Genomic DNA, 18,536 nt, shown 5'->3' with positions numbered 1-18,536 from the left:
AAAAAGATGCTAGCAATTATTTATTTGGAAACAAATAAAAAGTTGACTACTTTATTTAATATATTGTTATTTTATTTTATTGATATTGTAACGAAAAAGGAATATAATATATATTAATTGGAAAAATTCATGGAGATGACACATAGAAAAAATCTTATGTGGCAAAGTATAAAGATAGTTTTAAGTTGAGTTGGATGACTTTAGAATGCTAGAATAACTATTTATATATATATATATATATATGAGTTGGATGACTTTAGAATGCTAGAATAACTATTTATATATATATATATATATATATATATATATATATATTATATAATAGTAATAATCATCATATTTGATTATTACTATATCATTGAAAAATATATTAAAAAAACAACCTATTCATATATATTTTATATAAAGTGTTATATAACACAATAAAAAATAATTATGGTCAAAATTTAAAAAAATAAATAAATTGAAAATCAGATTAAAACGCAAAAATTTATGAAAAATGCTAAATGAAGCGGCTTCATTTAACGTGCATAATTTTTTTTTTATACATTTCTATATCAAAGGCCCAAATTTTATGGTAATTGTACAAATATTTAATACACTTTAACGAAAACTCTTAAGGCTTCGTTTAACAAAACTCACCATTAATTAGGGGTGTTCACGGACCGGTTTGGTCCGGTTTTGACTAAATCTTAAACCAAACCGGCATTCCCGGTTTTAACATACATTAAACCAAGTCAAACCAAGTATGTTGTCAAACCGAACCAGACCAGACCATGTGTGCCGGTCCGGTTTGGTCGGTTTGACGGTTTAAAATTCTTATTTACCTTTCTTCTATTTCCATATAATCTTGTGTAAATTTGTGACAACGAACACTTAAAATTAGAACATTTATGACATTATTCGAACACAATATATATTTGAGTCAACAATCAAAAGACATTCATCATTTAATATTTTCATATAGATGCTACATAATTAAGTATATTAATTAATGGCTAGATATCTTCAAAAATTATATACATATATACCTTTGGTCTGGTCCGGTTTGTGGCGGTTTTTTCTTTGTTTAAACCGTAACCGAACCGATGAACCCGGTTTTTCAAAACTTGAATTGTTAGACCAAACTTTAACAATTCAATCCGACCAAACCAATCCATATATCCCGGATTAGTCCGGTTTTTACGGTTTGACGGTTTGATGAACACTCCTCCCATTAATTATATGTATTGTGCAAAACCTTTTCAGACTAAATTATCATTTCTTTACAAAAACAAGAAAAAAAAAGTTAGTAATAATCAAAAGTGATCCACCAATCCCACATAATTTTCTCTCACTCGCTCTCTTTGTTTATGTTATTTTGATTGTAGTATATAATAAAAAAGATAAATAGACTTGCATATATTGGTTTGGAGTGATTTTTTCTATCATTTTTTCTCCTCGAATGGGAAAGTCACGTTTTGTCGCTTTATTCTCTGTGTTGATTTTTCTTCCACTTTTCAATGGAGGATTGGCCATGGCTTCAGGAACTCCAGATGGTTCAGAATCATGGGGTTATGTTGAAGTCAGACCAAGTAATTAAGATAACTACAATAATAATTACCTTCTTTTAATTTCACAGTAATTAAATCCCATTGTCATGTTTTTTTTTTTTTTTTTTTTTTTTGTCATGAACAACGTACGCAGAAGCACATATGTTTTGGTGGTACTACAAAAGTCCGTATAGACCTCAAGATTCAAGCAGCAATCCATGGCCTGTAATTCTTTGGTTGCAAGGTGGACCTGTAAGTACTTCTTCTGCTGTCTCTGTATGCTAGCTAATGGTATTTTCTTTAAGGGGGCTGTTTGGTAACATGTTTTGATAGATATTAGTACAGTAATTTGTTTCATGTCGTATGATAGATATTCAAGTACTCGTATAATGAAACTTGTACATATTTACATGAATATGATTATTTGGGTACCAAAACTCATGTGTTTCCTGTGGTATGTAACCAGATTATACTATGGTGTTCGGTTTATAGTGCTTAGGTATGATGAAATTACAGGAATATGATTATTCACTTATTTGGGTGCCAAATAATTAGTTTTTGAATAACTGGTTCAGGAGTTGCTACAAAAGTTGCAAGTAGTATCAAATTATATCAATTAGTTATAATTTTCACCCATTCCAATAAAAGTTAGAATTTTCACAGTACAGGAAACAATACAAACACATCTAACCACTATCCCTACAACTCGTTTTGTTATAGTTAATTATCTGATTTGAATATTCTGTATTATTAGAGTGTATGTCAGTTTAGCTAAGGTTAGCATCATTCAACCAAATCGTATAAGTGGGCTAGGATCGGTTAGCATGATCCAACCCAATAGACTAGCCAGGATCCCTTTTCTATCATTTTATATGTATATATACGTATCAGTAATATACAATAGCCAATGGGTTAGTGGCCAATTGATAAGGTCTTAGACCATAGGGAGAATATATAATACCTTACAAGGTTTTCATTACGCCTATCACATACCATTATCATTTTCAAAATGTGCAATGCTAAAAAACACTCCCTTAAATTTTATAAATGTTAGAATGTGTTTGTGATCATACATTATGTATGTGTGTTTTTAATATATTCGCAGGGTGCTTCAGGAGTTGGGACTGGAAACTTTGAAGAGGTGGGCCCATTGGACTCTTTCTTGAAGCCCAGAAACTCTACATGGCTAAGAAAAGCAGATCTATTGTTTGTGGTATGCATTTTTATAAAACTATGTACAATGACAGTAGTTATGTGTAAAATGTGGTTTAAATTATTCAATAATATTGTTTGTGGGAAATTAGGATAATCCAGTTGGAACAGGATACAGTTATGTCGAGGATGAAAAGCTACTGGTGAAAACCGATGAAGAGGCTGCAACTGATTTGACAACATTGCTGATTGAAATCTTTAATGGAAATGAAACTCTTCAAAAAAGTCCACTTTATATAGTGGCAGAGTCTTATGGTGGTAAATATGCAGTTACTCTTGGACTCTCAGCTCTCAAAGCCATTGAAGATAAAAAGTTAAAACTTATTCTTGGAGGTATTAACACCAATTTGTTGTTCATGATTTCATAAGAAATATGACTTCTTTTGTAAAGTTTTGGTTCATTAATCGACTGACTAAACAATCTTTATTGTGAAAATACTGTTTAAGGACGGGTAATTTTGGACATATGTTCATGATTTCATAAGAAAGATGACTTCTTTTGTAAAGTTTTGATTCATTAATCGACCTACTAAACAATCTTTATTGTGAAAATACTGTTTAAGGATGGGTGATTTTGGACATATCAAGTACATGTAGATGCATATGAGGAGTGACTCTTTTTGATTGGTCTATATGTTTTATTTTCAGGAATTGTGTTGGGAGATAGTTGGATATCACCTGAAGATTTTGTGGTATTACATATTATCTTTAGGCTTACAAATGCTATTTTTGTGCAAATATGAATCTTCACAACATATGAAGTATAGTATTAATTTCTAAAACTTTATACGTTGAAATTAATAGATATCATGGGGTCCTCTTCTAAAGGATGTTTCAAGGATAGATGAGAATGGCCTGGCTGAGGCAAACGGGTTGGTGTTCTTCCGTTGCTGTCTAAATAGTGATGTGTTTTTATGTGTGTTATGGCTATGTAGACTTGAGAATTGCTTTAAATTGGATTGGATTGGATTTTATTCTATCTGACAAACTTATGTGTGGAAACAGTCTAGTTGAGAAAATCAAGCAGCAAATAGCTAATGGGAAATTAGCAGCTGCCACAGAAACATGGAGTGATCTTGAAGAAGTGATTAGCGCCAATAGCAACTCCGTTGTACGTTTTACTTAATAGCTAATAGCTAGAGCCTAGATGTGGTAGTATCGACCCATTTACTTTTAAATGGGTCAATATTGGTAGTGCTTTATTCCGAATGGGCCAAATAAATTTGGTCATGTTTTAAGTTACCTAACCTGCATATCTCGTCACCTCTACGAAAATCCGCCATGCTTTGCATACTAATTAAATTCCCTATTTCAGTAATGAAGATCCTATTTTTTTGTTTAAATGTAGGACTTCTACAATTTCTTGTTGGATGAAGGGATGGATCCAGTGTCGATGATAGCAAGCGAGGTCATGAGAGGAACCCCGAGGAAGAGATACTCTAGATATCTTGATTCTTTAAAAAAAACGCCCGGTGGAAATGGTGGTCTTGATCGTTTGATGAAAGGTGTGATTAGAAAGAAACTTGGGATTGTTCCAAATAACGTGGAGTAAGTAGCTTTGTTATTTTTTTTCAATTTTGAAATATATACTCAAGTTATGGATCTAAGTATGCTTTCTTTGACAGATGGGGCGGGCAGTCGGGTCTTGTTTTTAGCTACTTAGCAGGTGACTTCATGCGACCAAGAATCAATGAGGCAAGATTTTTAAAGATCAAGAAATAGTAACATATGGTAAAGCTTGATTGACATTGTTTTGGTTAATTGTTTGTTGAATAGGTTGATGAACTTTTGAGCAAGGGAGTTAATGTGACTATATACAATGGTCAAGTAAGATTTATTTTATTTTTCTCATCTTTAAAAGCTATGAAATTTTCACCAAAATTTGTTCAATATTACAAATAATTTTTGTGTCATTTTTGGTGGTGTTTTTGTAGCTTGATGTTATATGTGCAACGAAGGGAACACAAGCATGGGTTGAAAAGCTCAAGTAAACACACATTATATATATAACTCTTATTTTGATAACCCATTTTTATTAAGAACCGTAAGAATTCTTAAATTTTATATTAAATCACATGTTTTTTTTTTCATTCACATGTGATATGTTATAAAAATATGTTGCAGAAATAATTTTTTTTCGAAACCTTATATATAGTCGTTTGTTACATGTGAACAGAAAACGTGAACAAATTCATTCACAAGTTCACAAAAGTCTAATTTGAAGGTTTCTTAAAAAAGTTTCTTTTACAACATACTTTTTTATATCATTTCACATGTGAATGAACAAAAAAAAGGTGAACAAATATATAATTTAAAAGTTCTCATGGTTTTTAAAAAAAAAAATTCTCAAAATAAGTAAGCACACACTCTCTCTTTCTATATATATATATGCATGAAGAGATATGAAATTACTAATTCACCTGTGTGTTTTGTATTGTTTTTTCTCATGATCATATAGGTGGGATGGTCTAAAGACATTCTTGAGCATTGATAGAACTCCATTATATTGTGGAGAAGGTAAAAAGACAAAAGCATTTACCAAGTCCTACAGAAATTTACACTTCTATTGGATTCTTGAAGCTGGTCACTTTGTAAGTTTTACACTCTATAATTGAAGCATTTTGGAGTCTCACACATTAATGATTTGTTTTGTCGTTTTTTTTTTTTTTTTTCCATTTCAATTTTATATCTAATCTGCAATTTCAGGTGCCAGTAGATCAACCATGTGTAGCATTGGAGATGATTGGTAGCATTACAAGTTCTTTGGTATCGACAAAGTAAAGGATGATAAAAAATGTGGAAAATTAATAATGACATACCAAGACATGAGTAACATAAATAGGAGAAGAAGAGAGTCTACTGCATGTAAAATGTGCTTATAATTTGTAATTTTGTATCCATATTTGAATTTTGAAGTCACATACAAGGAGTAATTTTCTAAGTGAAATTTAATGTGCTATTTGATATTTGTAGGAAAAAGAAAAAGATATACCTTACACACATAAATAGATGTTTGCAACTTGCTAATGAATATTTGTTTATCATGATATTTACTGTAGTTTGGTTAAGATTTTACCTTGATTAACTTCTTTTTTTACACACCAATAGTGAGATTCAATCCCAAAAGTTGGAAGTGAGATTCAATCCCACATAAAATACATCAAAGTTAAAGATCTTTATCAAAATGGTCTACCAACTTCATTAGCAAAGTTCCACTAATTTGTGCGTAAATTTATGTGAATTTCAATAAAATTTAAACTATGATTTCAAATGATTCAGTTATGATCTTAAATGTAATAGAAAAAATAAAATGACCTAAATGCAAAAGAGAGTATTTATGCAATATGAAACTTTTTAAAATTTATGTTACCATTTAATAAATTTAACTTAACTTACTAATTTCTTGTAAATTTTTTGATGTTTCAATAAAAGTGATGTTTCTTCCCTTCTCATTCTCTTCTTTGCGGGAACTTGAAAAGGATGTCGTGACCATCCTAAAATGGATCCGAAAATTATTTGTGACTCAAGACATTAGAGCAAATGTGGTTGTCCATATATTTAGTAGGATTGATTTTGCAATATCTAAAGGAGTGGGGCCCCAGATAGTATCGAGACTCCTCCACTAATTTCTTGTAAATTCTTTGAAGTTTCAATGAAAGTGATATAATAATAATAATAATAATAATAATAATAATAATAATAATAATTTCTTGTATAGCTAGAGGAGTGGGAGTGGGAGCCAGATAGTATCTCGGGTTGTCACTAATTTCTTGTAAATCATATTAATTTATAATAAAAGTGATTATTTTATAAAAATAAAAATAATAATAATAATTAAGTCGTTAGTGTCCAGCCTCGAGAAGCCAACGTTGGTCCAACTTGAGCTTTCGAGCATAAACATCCACAGGGGCGGAGCCACATTGACATTAGGATGGGCCAAGGCCCACTCCATCAGACTACTTATACTGTAATTATATGTAGAGGAATAATAAAGTTTTGTGTTTATAATGAAGTTGACCCATCCCACCATAATAAAATGAAAAATAACATTGGCCCATCCCACCAATGTCTCTTACTTTGCACAACATGACAAACATGTTTTTATCCGCCATTCTTTCCTGGACTAACAGAGCCTCAACTATGGAAGTTTAATAGTTTTCATTCTATTTTTCTTATTTCAATCTAACAAAGGTATTTTAATTTATTCATTCTATTTCTTTCTCTTTTTGTACTACTTCGTAGGTTTTTATTCCAATCAAACAAGTGTATTATTTATATATCTAATAACTAATACTATCTTATAAAGTATTTTGCCTTTTTTTTAAAAAAAAAATGATTTGAACTACCTAAAATACCCCTATTCTTTACTCACTAATTTAAACATCTCCACCTAATAATACCTATAATAACCTTATATTTCAACCATTCATTTTTTTCGCCCATGTCCTAAAATCTCAGCCACCAATTTTTTCTCACTCATCTATAAATCATTTTATTTCTCTAATTCATTCAAAATCTTTTAACTCAAAAACCGTACATCGATATATTATACGGGTGTTCTTAAAATTTCATGCTATTGTTTATGAACTAAATTGATGTTATTTCGCAGCCATTTTTCGACCACTGTACAGATAAAAAAAAAAATATTTGGCCCTTCCCGTATCAAATTGCTGGCTTCGCCACTGAACATCCATGTGCATTCATGTGCATTCAAGATACATTCACAATAATGCATGGAAAATGATGTTTGATATTTTGATTATTATACAAACAATGTGATTAAGGAGCACATTAAAATAAACATTTTATTAGACTTACCAGTTACCAAGTAAATCTTTTATAATATTTATCATTTCCCTGTAAATAAACTATTATTAGCACTTGTACATCTTTTATTATACAAACAACGTGATTAATGAGCACATTATAATAAACATATTATTCTGATTATTTATCATTTCCTTATAAATAAACTTGCATATCTTAATTGGTTTGGAGTAATTAATTATATTCTATCATCGTCCTTTCTCATCGAATGGGAAAGTCACGTTATGTCGCTATATTATTCTTTGTGTTCATCTTTCTTCCACTTTTCAATGGAGGATTGGCCATGGCTTCAGGAACTCCAGATGGTTCAGAATCATGGGGTTATGTTGAAGTCAGACCAAGTAATTAAGATAACTACAATAATAATTAGCCTCTTTTAATTTTACTAAATCCCATTTTCAATTTTTTTTTTAAAGTTGTGTGACTTTTTTTTTTTTTTTTTTAATGAAAACGTATGCAGAAGCACATATGTTTTGGTGGTACTACAAAAGTCCTTATAGACCTCAAGATTCAAGCAACCCATGGCCTGTAATTCTTTGGTTGCAAGGTGGACCTGTAAGTGTGTGTTTTCTTTAAGTGTGTGTTTGACTGTTGGGTAATGTGTTTTGATATTAGTAATATCTGTTCTTATTTATTAGCAGTTAGTTTTCGGGATTTTGCTAGTTTCAATTTTTTATTTAGTTAGCACAACTACGTCTTTATAAGTTTTATTGTTAAAAAAACCTATTAAAAGTTTGAAATTAATTACATTAACCGGTGTCCAATATTACTTTGACGGTTTGACCCGTAGCTCGGGCTAGTCTGGGAGTTCCGCGTATGCTTATATAACTGTATCTATAGTACTCTGATTATGATGAAATGTAATTATTACAAGAATATGATTATTTAGGTACCAAAACTCGTGTGTTTCATGTAGACTACAAACTTAAACATTACAATTATCTTATCCTAATCCTAATATATACTATAAGACAGTTGAACTAATGACTTATTAACCAATCATATTGCTCGATTTCATCAATTTGACTTTTGATAATGTCATCATTTAGATAAACTACAAATAAAAAATCCTAATAATCATTATCCAAATATATTATTATATTAATATTAATATTTATATTGATTTGTAGAAAAAGTCTCATTAATTTACACTTTTTTGTTTTCCATCAATAATTTACATTTTTAGCCTTGAATACTTAATTTATATTTATTTTTAGCCATCAACTTGAAATAATTTTTTAAAATTTACAATCATTTAATTAAATAAATTTTTTTTTTAACATATGAAATATTTTCTACAAAAAATTATTTCAAAACCTAATGACTTATTAACAAATATTAGATTAGATTTTTATAATTATAAATATTAATATTTAGTTTAATATTTGATATAAATACAATGTGACATCAAGATACATATCCAACACGATTTATAACAGCGGGTTACTTAAATCCTAAATCCAAATCAATATAAACTCCATTCAAGATTCATTATATCACTTAATTAAAAAGGTGCATAATTTTCTCCTTTTTTATATATTAGTTTTGCATATTAATATTTAAAGTTACGGTTGTCACTCAAATCAAGAGTCCTAATTGTTATCAAATAATATAAAAATAATCCTAATTTTTATCATATTATCATAAAATAAGTGATTGAAAATAAACCTATGCGTGTTATGGACGCGCAACATGATTAAATACATATACTTGAATGTCAACCACATAATCACAAATATGTTTATATCTTTTATTCTTAATTATCTTTCATAATAATATCACATTATGAGTACAACTGGTTTCAAAATATTCTATAATGGATAAATTATTATATATAGCATGTGGCTTGTGGAATGACTACGGCAAACAATTTCATAAATATGTCGAGGCTAATAATGACAGTGACAAACATATGATTATTGTACTACAACTTGCAAAATATAACACTTAGAACCGTATTTCTTCAACATTATAAGCTTTTATGACTTAAATGTATGAACATTTAATATTGATAACATCGTAAACCTCGTATCCAGTGTTGGACACGGGTCTAAAATCTAGTAATTAGAGTAGAAAAGATATAACTTTTAATGACATCATATGTTTATGTAGTTTTCTTCTTAAATATTTACGTAATTTTTCATTCTGTTTATACTTTGTTAATTCTTATAATCAATTTACAGAAATAAAACGCTATTAGATTTACATCTTTTCGATATCAATCAAAATTAACCAAACCATTTTTTACTATACATAAGTAATAAATATAAGCCTATTTGCAAAGGCGGTATCAGAATTTTTTTTTCAGAGAGGACAAAATTAAAAAATTAATGAAAAATAAATCTAAAAAAGACAAAAGGTTAAAAACTTATAAAAAATATTTTAAAAATATATGATAAAATCTAAATTTTGATGATACATTCACCCCTTTAGCCCCCATGTCACCATGTGGTACCGCCTGCCTATTTGAAAACATTTTATCTATTTTTACATTACCCGTTCATTCAAATACACTTAGCAAATACAAATTTGAGAATTAGTTTATGTAGCACCTTAAAGTTTACGTAAATAGTCAAAAACCATATGTACTAAGAGTCATTATCTTTGTTTAATGTAGCTAGAGATTCATGTTTCTTTCTCAATATCTTTTAATTTCAATTTTTATATAATTAGGCGGATACCTATTCACAATATATATAGTCAAACCGTACATCGTACGGATATTATGACTAGTATGTATATACTCGCATATATGTCATTAATATACAATACCTTACAAGGTTTTCATTATACCTATCACACATTATAATTTTGAAAATATGTGCAATGTTAAAACACACTCCCTTAAATTCAATAGTTAGAATGTGTTTGTGATCATACATTGTGTATGTGTGTTTTTAATATATTCGCAGGGTGCTTCAGGAGTTGGGACTGGAAACTTTGAAGAGGTGGGCCCATTGGACTCTTTCTTGAAGCCCAGAAACTCTACATGGCTAAGAAAAGCAGATCTATTGTTTGTGGTATGCATTTTTATAAAACTATGTACAATGACAGTAGTTATGTGTAAAATGTGGTTTAAATTATTCGATAATATTGCCTGTGGGAAATTAGGATAATCCAGTTGGAACAGGATACAGTTATGTCGAGGATGAAAAGCTATTGGTGAAAACTGATGAAGAGGCTGCAATTGATTTGACAACATTGTTGATTGAAATCTTTAATGGAAATGAAACCCTTCAAAACAGTCCTCTTTATATAGTGGCAGAGTCATATGGTGGCAAGTATGCAGTCACTCTTGGACTCTCAGCTCTCAAAGCCATTGAAGATAAAAAGTTAAAACTTATTCTTGGAGGTATTAACCCAAATTTGTTGTTCATGATTTCATAAGAAATATGACTTCTTTTGTAAAGTTTTGGTTCATAAATCAACTGACTAAACAATCTTTATTGTGAAAATATTGTTTAAGGACAGTTGATTTTGGACATATCAAGTACATATAGATGCATATGAGGAGTGACTCTTTTTGATTGGTCTATATGTTTTATTTTCAGGAATTGTGTTGGGAGATAGTTGGATATCACCTGAAGATTTTGTGGTATTACATATTATCTTTAGGCTTACAAATGCTATTTTTGTGCAAATATGAAACTTCACAACATATGAAGTATGATATTAATTTCTAAAACTTTATACGTTGAAATTAATAGATATCATGGGGTCCTCTTCTAAAGGATGTTTCAAGGATAGATGAGAATGGCCTGGCTGAGGCAAACGGGTTGGTGTTTTTATCCGTTGGTGTCTAAATAGTGATGTGTTTTTATGTGTGTTATGGCTATGTAGACTTGAGAATAGCTTTAAATTGGATTGGATTTTATTCTATCTGACAAACTTATGTCTGGAAACAGTCTAGTTGAGAAAATAAAGCAGCAAATAGCTCATGGGAAATTTGCAGCTGCCACAGAAACATGGAGTGATCTTGAAGAAGTGATTAGCGCCAATAGCAACTCTGTTGTACGTTTTACTTAATAGCTAACTAATAGTTAGAGGTGGTAGTTATGACCCATTTACTTCTAAATGGGTCAATATTGGTAGTGTTATATTTCTAATGAGCCAAATAAAATTGGTCATGTTTTGCGTTAGCTTCCCTGCATATCTTGTCACCTCTACTAAAACCTACCCACCTTTTGCTTCGCATATTAAATCCCTTTGATCAACAATGAAGATTGTATATTTGGTTTAATGTAGGACTTCTACAATTTCTTATTGGATGAGGGGATGGATCCGGTGTCGATGATAGCAAGCGAGGTCATGAGAGGAACCCCGAGGAAGAGGTACTCAAGATATCTTGATTCTTTAAAGAAAACGCCAGGTGGAAATCGTGGTCTTAATCTTTTGATGAAAGGTGTGATTAGAAAGAAACTTGGGATTATTCCAAATAATGTGGAGTAAGTAGCTTTGGTATTTTTCTCAATTTTAAACTAAATACTCAAGATATGGATCTAAGTATGTTTTATTTGACAGATGGGACGGGCAATCGGATCTTGTCTTTAGCTACTTAAAAGGTGACTTCATGCGACCAAGAATCAATGAGGCGAGATTTTTATAAATCAAGAAGAAAGATGATTATGGGAAAGTTTGATTAACATTGTTTTGGTTAATTGTTTGGTTATTTGTTTGTTAAATAGGTTGATGAACTTTTGAGCAAGGGAGTCAACGTGACTATATACAATGGTCAAGTAAGATATTTTTCATTTTCTTTTTTCCTTTCTTTTGTCGCTTTGAAGCTATGCAATTTTCATTAAAATTTGTTAAATGATACTAATAATTTCTGTTTCAATCTTGGTGATGTTTTTGTAGCTTGATGTAATATGTGCAACGAAGGGAACACAAGCATGGGTTGAAAAGCTCAAGTAAACGCACATATAATCTTTTATCTTTCTATTTTTTTTTTAACATCAATCTTTTATCTTTCTAAAAAAAAAAAATATGGAATTAATAATTTACCCGTGTGTTTTATATATATATATATATATATATATATTTTCATGATCATATAGGTGGGATGGTCTAAAGACATTCTTGAGCATTAATAGAACTCCATTATATTGTGGAAAAGGCAAAAAGACAAAAGCTTTCACCAAGTCCTTCAGAAATTTGCACTTCTATTGGATTCTTGAAGCTGGTCACTTTGTAAGTTTCACACTATATAATATAATATAATTTATTTTGGAGTCTTACACATTACTCATTTGTATTTATGATTATTTCTTTTATTTTTTAACTTTGGAATTTTCAGGTGCCAGTAGATCAACCATGTGTAGCATTGGAGATGATTGGTAGCATTACAAGTTCTTTAGTGTCGACAAAATAAAGGTTGATAAATATGCAAAGGGAAATGTGGAAAATAATTACATTCCAACACATGAGTAAATAGGAGAGGAAGAGAATCTATTGTCATCTATTATCAGCAACTTTAGCTTTACACACGAGTACTATTTAGTTACATTTTCTTAGATTGACATCTCACCAATGGAAAGGGCAAAAGACAGAAAAAAAAAAAAAAAACATTTCATATGATGAAATTGGTAGTGAAATGTGATCACAAATTCACAAGTGGGGTTGTTATCTAAACTTGACTCAAGTTGAAAAGATGTTGATCTTTGGATAAAAATCTAGGGTCAAGATTTAAAATTTATCTTTAAATTTTGACCTTTGATTTTCATTTAGGGGTCAAGATTTTCTCAACTTGAGTAGATAACTTTATAGAATCATTTCCCAGTATTTTTTTTTGTTTTTCCACAAAGGTCGTTTGAATCATGTGAGCACTTCTTTTTAAAAAAAACTCTCATTATTCCATTAATTTTAACTTATTAAAAAATCTTTCTGATATGATGAAAAGTCTTTTCTAAAATATAAAAATAATAACAAAATACATTGTTAACGAAAAAAATAATCTCCATCCAATTTAACCCAAATATGTTTGATTTTCCATGCTCAGCAAAGATAAAAGTCAAATTTTTAATTTTTCATGCTCAACAAAGCTAGAAGTAATTTTTTTTATTTTTAGGTAGAGTAAAGTTCTTTGTATCTCACCTCAGGGAAGATAAGACTCAGAACTCGTCAAAACTAAAGATGCGTTTAGTTTGGGAAAATACTCATTGTTTTTCATTTTTGTTTTCTTAATTAAAAATGTGTTCAAATCATAGTTTTTAAAAAAATATAATCTATGAAAACACTTTTCATTTTTCATTTCTAAATTTTGAAAACCTTAAGTTGTCTTCCGTTTTTCAGTCTTAATTGGGTTTTTAAAATTTTTCTTTTATAAAAATGAAAAACTCCTTCCAATTTCTAAAAATTTAAAAATAAAAAACTAATTTTTTTTCCCACAACTAAAATTAGACAAGTTTGGCCCAATATATAAAAATGGGATAAAGATAGTAGATAAAATTGGCAAGGTGAAAAAATCGGAAAACAAACCTTACCCAAAAGTTAGTCAGTCTAGTCTCATTTCCAATGCCACAGCAGCAGCCGCATTGTGTTTGTACGGAAACCCTGATCTGGTGGTGATGGAGCAGCTTGGAGATGATGAACTGACTTGTATTTGTAGCAAACTCACAAACGAAGATGACTTGAAATCATTCTCACGAGTCTCCAAAGGTTTCTTGAAAGTTGCCTGCTTTCGCCTGGTGAGGATAGACAGTGCATTTGTTGATATGTTATGTGATATCTTACCCGCATCCCGGAATATCGAATACTTTACTTGTTTTAAACCTTTGTCAAACACCCAGTTGATACTTTTATCACTTTCATGTCCCAAACTTAAGTCCTTGACTCTCAACCTAAAGCCATACTTTGTTGAGTCGGATTCCGATACAAATGACTTTGATTATGATTTTGTTGTTGATGATGATGGTTTTTGCGCAGTCGCAAATGCTTGTAACAGTTTGCGTCTAGTGCATTTTAGGAGGTTAAACGTTGGGGATGTAGTGGTTACTTGACTTACTTCCCTTACGAAATCGTGTTTTAAGAGTCTTGAACACTTGGATTTGGAAGGATGTGTTAATGTGAGCGACGAATCGTTGAAAGTTATTGGAGAAGCCACTCGTTTGAGAAACCTGGGATTACGAGGCTGTCGTTTGATTACTCATTTGGGTTTGGCGTATTTGTCAAAAGGGGATTTATTTCTTTTCAATTTTCTTTTTTAATTTTTAATATAGTTATATAGGCCCTAATTAATTTAAAGATATGTTGATTTAGTTGTTTTTGAGAAATTTAAGGCTATGACTAGTTTTATTGGCCCTAATTAATTTAAACATAGCTGTTAGTATTTCGCTATTCACGCAAATTTAGTTGAAGTGGTATATAATATAATATAGATATAGATAACCATGTCCGCGGGTTTTTCTTGCTCCGTCAATTTACAGATATCCACCGACGAGTTAAATATTTGATCGAATTGAAAATTAGAAACATTATATGTATATTACTGGGCTATAAATTGGAATTTGCTAGTTGGTTCTTTATATATAATATATTTCTGTTGTCTTTTAAAAAATAAAATGCTAAAACTATATTATGAAATACTGGAACTTATGAGCTAAAACATTATATGTATATTATCGACATCAAAATCATTTCAAAAAATAAAATCGAAATCAAGTACAACGACATGACAAAAGAATTAACTTTTTTGACGTCATTAGTTATCTATAATATAACTAAAAAAGGGGTTGGGGGTACACTTGGCACCCTTAATCTCCCTCCTTTAGCCTAATCCTCCCTTCTTATTAATCTTCTAATTTTTTAATATTAATCTAAATTAATTTACATTTTTTGGTTTTTCATCATCAATTTATACTTTAACCCCAATCTATAATAATTAAATTATACTTTTTGATTTTCCATCACCAATTTACACTTTAACCCAATTTAAAAATAATTAACTTACACTTTTTGATTTTCCATCACCAATTTAAACTTTAACCCAATGTAAAAATAATTAATTATACCTTTTGGTTTTCATCACCAATTTACACTTAAAAATAATTAATTTACACTTTTTTGTTTTTCATCACCAATTTACAATTTCACCCAATTTTAAAAATAATTAATTTACACTTTTCGGTTTTATTGTTAATCTATAATATAACTCATGTACGACAAAAAAAAAGAAACTACAATCAACTACAAAAAGAGTTTTCTTTTTACGTACTTTGCACATAATTAATCATTATTATTATTTTTTAACATTAAATTCTTATGTTATTGTTATTATTATTTATTTTAATTTAGTTTGTTGTCCATTATAGGTTCGTTATGGCTTCTTCTTCAATAACAAATAATATGACCACATTAGTTCATCTTGAAAATCTTAAGCCAACGCATGTTAACCATCATTTACGACTCCGTGTTATGCATGTGTGGACTGTTTCTGAGTGGGACAACTCTAAGAAAATCAAAACGTCTAGATGGTATTTGTTGATAAATTGATATGTATTTTTCAAAGTATATAGTTTACACTTTTAGAGTACAAGAAACTGTAAATTTTGTATTTAACTAAAGTTGGAAAAGAAATGTAGACTGGAATCAATATTTATATAAAGTTAATTTTCGTATGTTTTTTTTTATAACTTTTGTATTGATTAAGTTGGGATATATGACTTAACTAATCTAAATACTATATATTAAATGATACTTTACAAACCAAAACATATGTTATTTCATATAACTTATTTCATGACTTTTGTCTTGAACATATTTTAAGTTTTGTTTAATTCTTATATATACCAGTATTTTTTATACGGGTCTAAAATGTAGTTACAAGTATTTGATCAAGCAAAACGCCGATTACCCCAACACACATTAGCAAGGCACTCAGAGAAAAACCAAAACCATAGTCAATTTGAAAATTTACTGATACATTGTCAATTTGAGACCAGGCTGATTAGTACAAAACATTTCTACCAAAGACAATCATTATTGTGTTTTAGAACTCATTTCAGCTAGCCGGAATGATTAAACTTCTTTGTGGAAGTGTTTGCCCGAATGATGATGACATTCAGTACTTTTTCAATCTTGTTTACCAGCTCAAACACACAAACATCACCCTCAACCAGATGATTATCATCATAAAACTTCCTCCAATTTTTACCAGACAGTCTACTACTTTTCTCGTAACGCTTGCACTGAACCAGACCCCAGTTTCCCCCTTTTGGCATCTGAAGAACACAGTCCACGCATTTGTTTTCACTAGTCAAATATCTTCTACAAAATTGCGTGGGTAGATACTGCAACAATGGAAAAAAAAATTAGTTGAAATGAAAACTAACAAAAGTACTAAAACCCTTGTGACATGCTAAAATTAGAGAAAGATCCTTAAAAAATGCATAAAAATCAAAATAATCTAGTCGCAATGTCAAAAAGTTTGTGCTAAAACTCACAATTGTGCTTATGCCGCTGCTCCCTACTAAGCCTGAGCAAAAAGGCTTTTCCGTTTTGAAAGATACAGGTACAGTGGATTTAGTTGCTCTATTTATAAAAGTACGTTTGTTCCCCGTTTTCGAAGCTAAAACATTAAGGGCCCGGTTTCTTGACGACGGTTTGTTCCTCTTTTTTGAAGCTAAACGAGTAAGTGGCCTATTTCTTGACATGCGTTTGTTCTCCTTTTCCAAGGCTAAATCAGTTTTCACTGATCCAAAAAGATATTTTAGAATGGATGCAAAAACTCAAAGAGGTTAATTAACATAAATTGTAATCTTGATGGGTAGTGAGAATCTCGCCTTCCGACTCATGAAGCACACATGGATCGATTTCTTTCTCCTACTGATTAGGGGGTTTTGCCAATGGAACATAATTTATCTCGCAACTGTTGTGGTTGAATATTCTAACATGAAAATTGGAAGCTTTCTGATGATTGAAGAGCAACAAGTGTCCAATCTTTATATTGTAATGCTGTACAAACTGTGGCCAACCGTTCTGGAGCCAGAGGTGGCCGTTGCTGGAGGTCATCCAACCCATAGTCCAAGGCTTGCCATCTGAAACATTCAGTGTGACATCTTTGTTGTTCAACAGGATCTGCTTCTGGTTTTCTTCGGTAAACTCAATGGGAATTCTCTGATCGTATAAAAAAGATTTTGATGCTTAATATATAAAAATATATTATAAAGTGGCAAAAAATATGATGTAGACAAGAAAGGGAACTCACAAGGTTGTTTTCGATGATATTGTCATAGGTGATGAATACATAGAAGTTAAGGGGTCTCCAGGTTGACGACATTGTCGTAGCAGACTACGATGAGCAATGAGCTAATCTGGCTTTGAGGCTTGGAGTCTTGGACTACACTTACAGAATCTGCTGAACGTAAATTTTTAGCAGCATAATAGATTTTATTAATCACAGAAAGTCATTACATTACAATGACAGGTAGTCGGGCAACAAGTTATCAGGGAATATCATTCTTTTTATGGATTGCTTTTTTGAGATTTCGATTGTTTGGTTTACATGCATATATATATAATCACATTTCAGTGAAGTGATTAAATGAGAACCAAAACAAGGGTGAGAACCACTAAAAAAACATCTCTAAAGCCTTTAGAGTTAAGGGCTACGCCCATATCGTATCCAACCGCCACCATCTCTTAGATCGTCGTCCATAAAATCCATACCATTTTCATATGTGTCCGGTGACAACCCTTTTAAAATGGACAAGGGCACCATCCATTTTCAACACATAACCCATATAATTTTAATCTTTTTTTAAAAAAATATATATATTTTTTTGGAATGGATTTTTATTAAAAAACAATAAAAAAGTTAAAAAAAATAAAATTAAAAATTTAAGAAATTAAAAAACTACACCAAAAGAGAAAGGAAAAATAATGTTTCTCACATTTCTCACGTTAACCCTACCCTCACATTTCATTCCATATGTTAATATATAATCCAACACTTACATCAAAATATAT

At 30.4% G+C, this 18,536-nt stretch overlaps 2 protein-coding genes and 1 pseudogene across 2 annotated transcripts; 2 read left to right on the top strand and 1 right to left on the bottom strand.

The window, feature by feature from the left end:
- The first annotated feature begins 1,292 nt into the window (after nucleotides 1-1,292).
- On the top strand, nucleotides 1,293-5,812 carry LOC122600016 (serine carboxypeptidase-like 51). The gene is made up of 13 exons (XM_043772648.1): nucleotides 1,293-1,574; nucleotides 1,687-1,784; nucleotides 2,638-2,745; nucleotides 2,837-3,077; nucleotides 3,393-3,436; nucleotides 3,549-3,616; nucleotides 3,750-3,855; nucleotides 4,093-4,292; nucleotides 4,370-4,439; nucleotides 4,521-4,571; nucleotides 4,679-4,731; nucleotides 5,203-5,335; nucleotides 5,451-5,812. The coding sequence occupies exons 1-13, from the start codon at nucleotides 1,445-1,447 to the stop codon at nucleotides 5,523-5,525; spliced, it is 1,377 nt and encodes a 458-aa protein (XP_043628583.1). The 5' UTR covers nucleotides 1,293-1,444; the 3' UTR covers nucleotides 5,526-5,812.
- A 1,967-nt stretch (nucleotides 5,813-7,779) lies between these two features.
- LOC122595836 lies at nucleotides 7,780-14,569 on the top strand (annotated as a pseudogene).
- Nucleotides 14,570-16,467: 1,898 nt separating this feature from the next.
- LOC122595829 (putative B3 domain-containing protein Os03g0621600) lies at nucleotides 16,468-17,612 on the bottom strand. The gene is made up of 3 exons (XM_043768283.1): nucleotides 17,438-17,612; nucleotides 17,012-17,259; nucleotides 16,468-16,858 (listed from the first exon to the last, which is right to left on the bottom strand). Exons 1-3 carry the CDS (start codon nucleotides 17,586-17,588, stop codon nucleotides 16,574-16,576), a joined length of 684 nt encoding a protein of 227 aa, XP_043624218.1. The 5' UTR covers nucleotides 17,589-17,612; the 3' UTR covers nucleotides 16,468-16,573.
- Nucleotides 17,613-18,536: the final 924 nt, after the last annotated feature.

This window comes from Erigeron canadensis, chromosome 1 (genome assembly GCF_010389155.1).
Source record: "Erigeron canadensis isolate Cc75 chromosome 1, C_canadensis_v1, whole genome shotgun sequence".
Lineage (NCBI taxonomy): Eukaryota > Viridiplantae > Streptophyta > Magnoliopsida > Asterales > Asteraceae > Erigeron > Erigeron canadensis.
The sequence above is the reverse complement of the archived record's forward strand: the minus strand, read 5'-3'. Positions and strand labels throughout refer to the sequence as shown.

Excerpts from the sequence above, each read along its gene's own strand:
- LOC122600016 (XM_043772648.1), top strand. The coding sequence starts at position 1,445 with ATGGGAAAGTCACGTTTTGTCGCTTTATTCTCTGTGTTGATTTTTCTT. Across the intron at positions 1,785-2,637 it reads TTTGGTTGCAAGGTGGACCT|GGTGCTTCAGGAGTTGGGAC; the intron begins GTAAGTACTTCT and ends ATATATTCGCAG. Across the intron at positions 3,437-3,548 it reads TATCACCTGAAGATTTTGTG|ATATCATGGGGTCCTCTTCT; the intron begins GTATTACATATT and ends TGAAATTAATAG.
- LOC122595829 (XM_043768283.1), bottom strand. The coding sequence starts at position 17,588 with ATGGGTTGGATGACCTCCAGCAACGGCCACCTCTGGCTCCAGAACGGT. Across the intron at positions 17,260-17,437 it reads TAGAATATTCAACCACAACA|TGAAAACTGATTTAGCCTTG; the intron begins GTTGCGAGATAA and ends TTTTTGGATCAG. Across the intron at positions 16,859-17,011 it reads GCAGCGGCATAAGCACAATT|TATCTACCCACGCAATTTTG; the intron begins GTGAGTTTTAGC and ends CCATTGTTGCAG.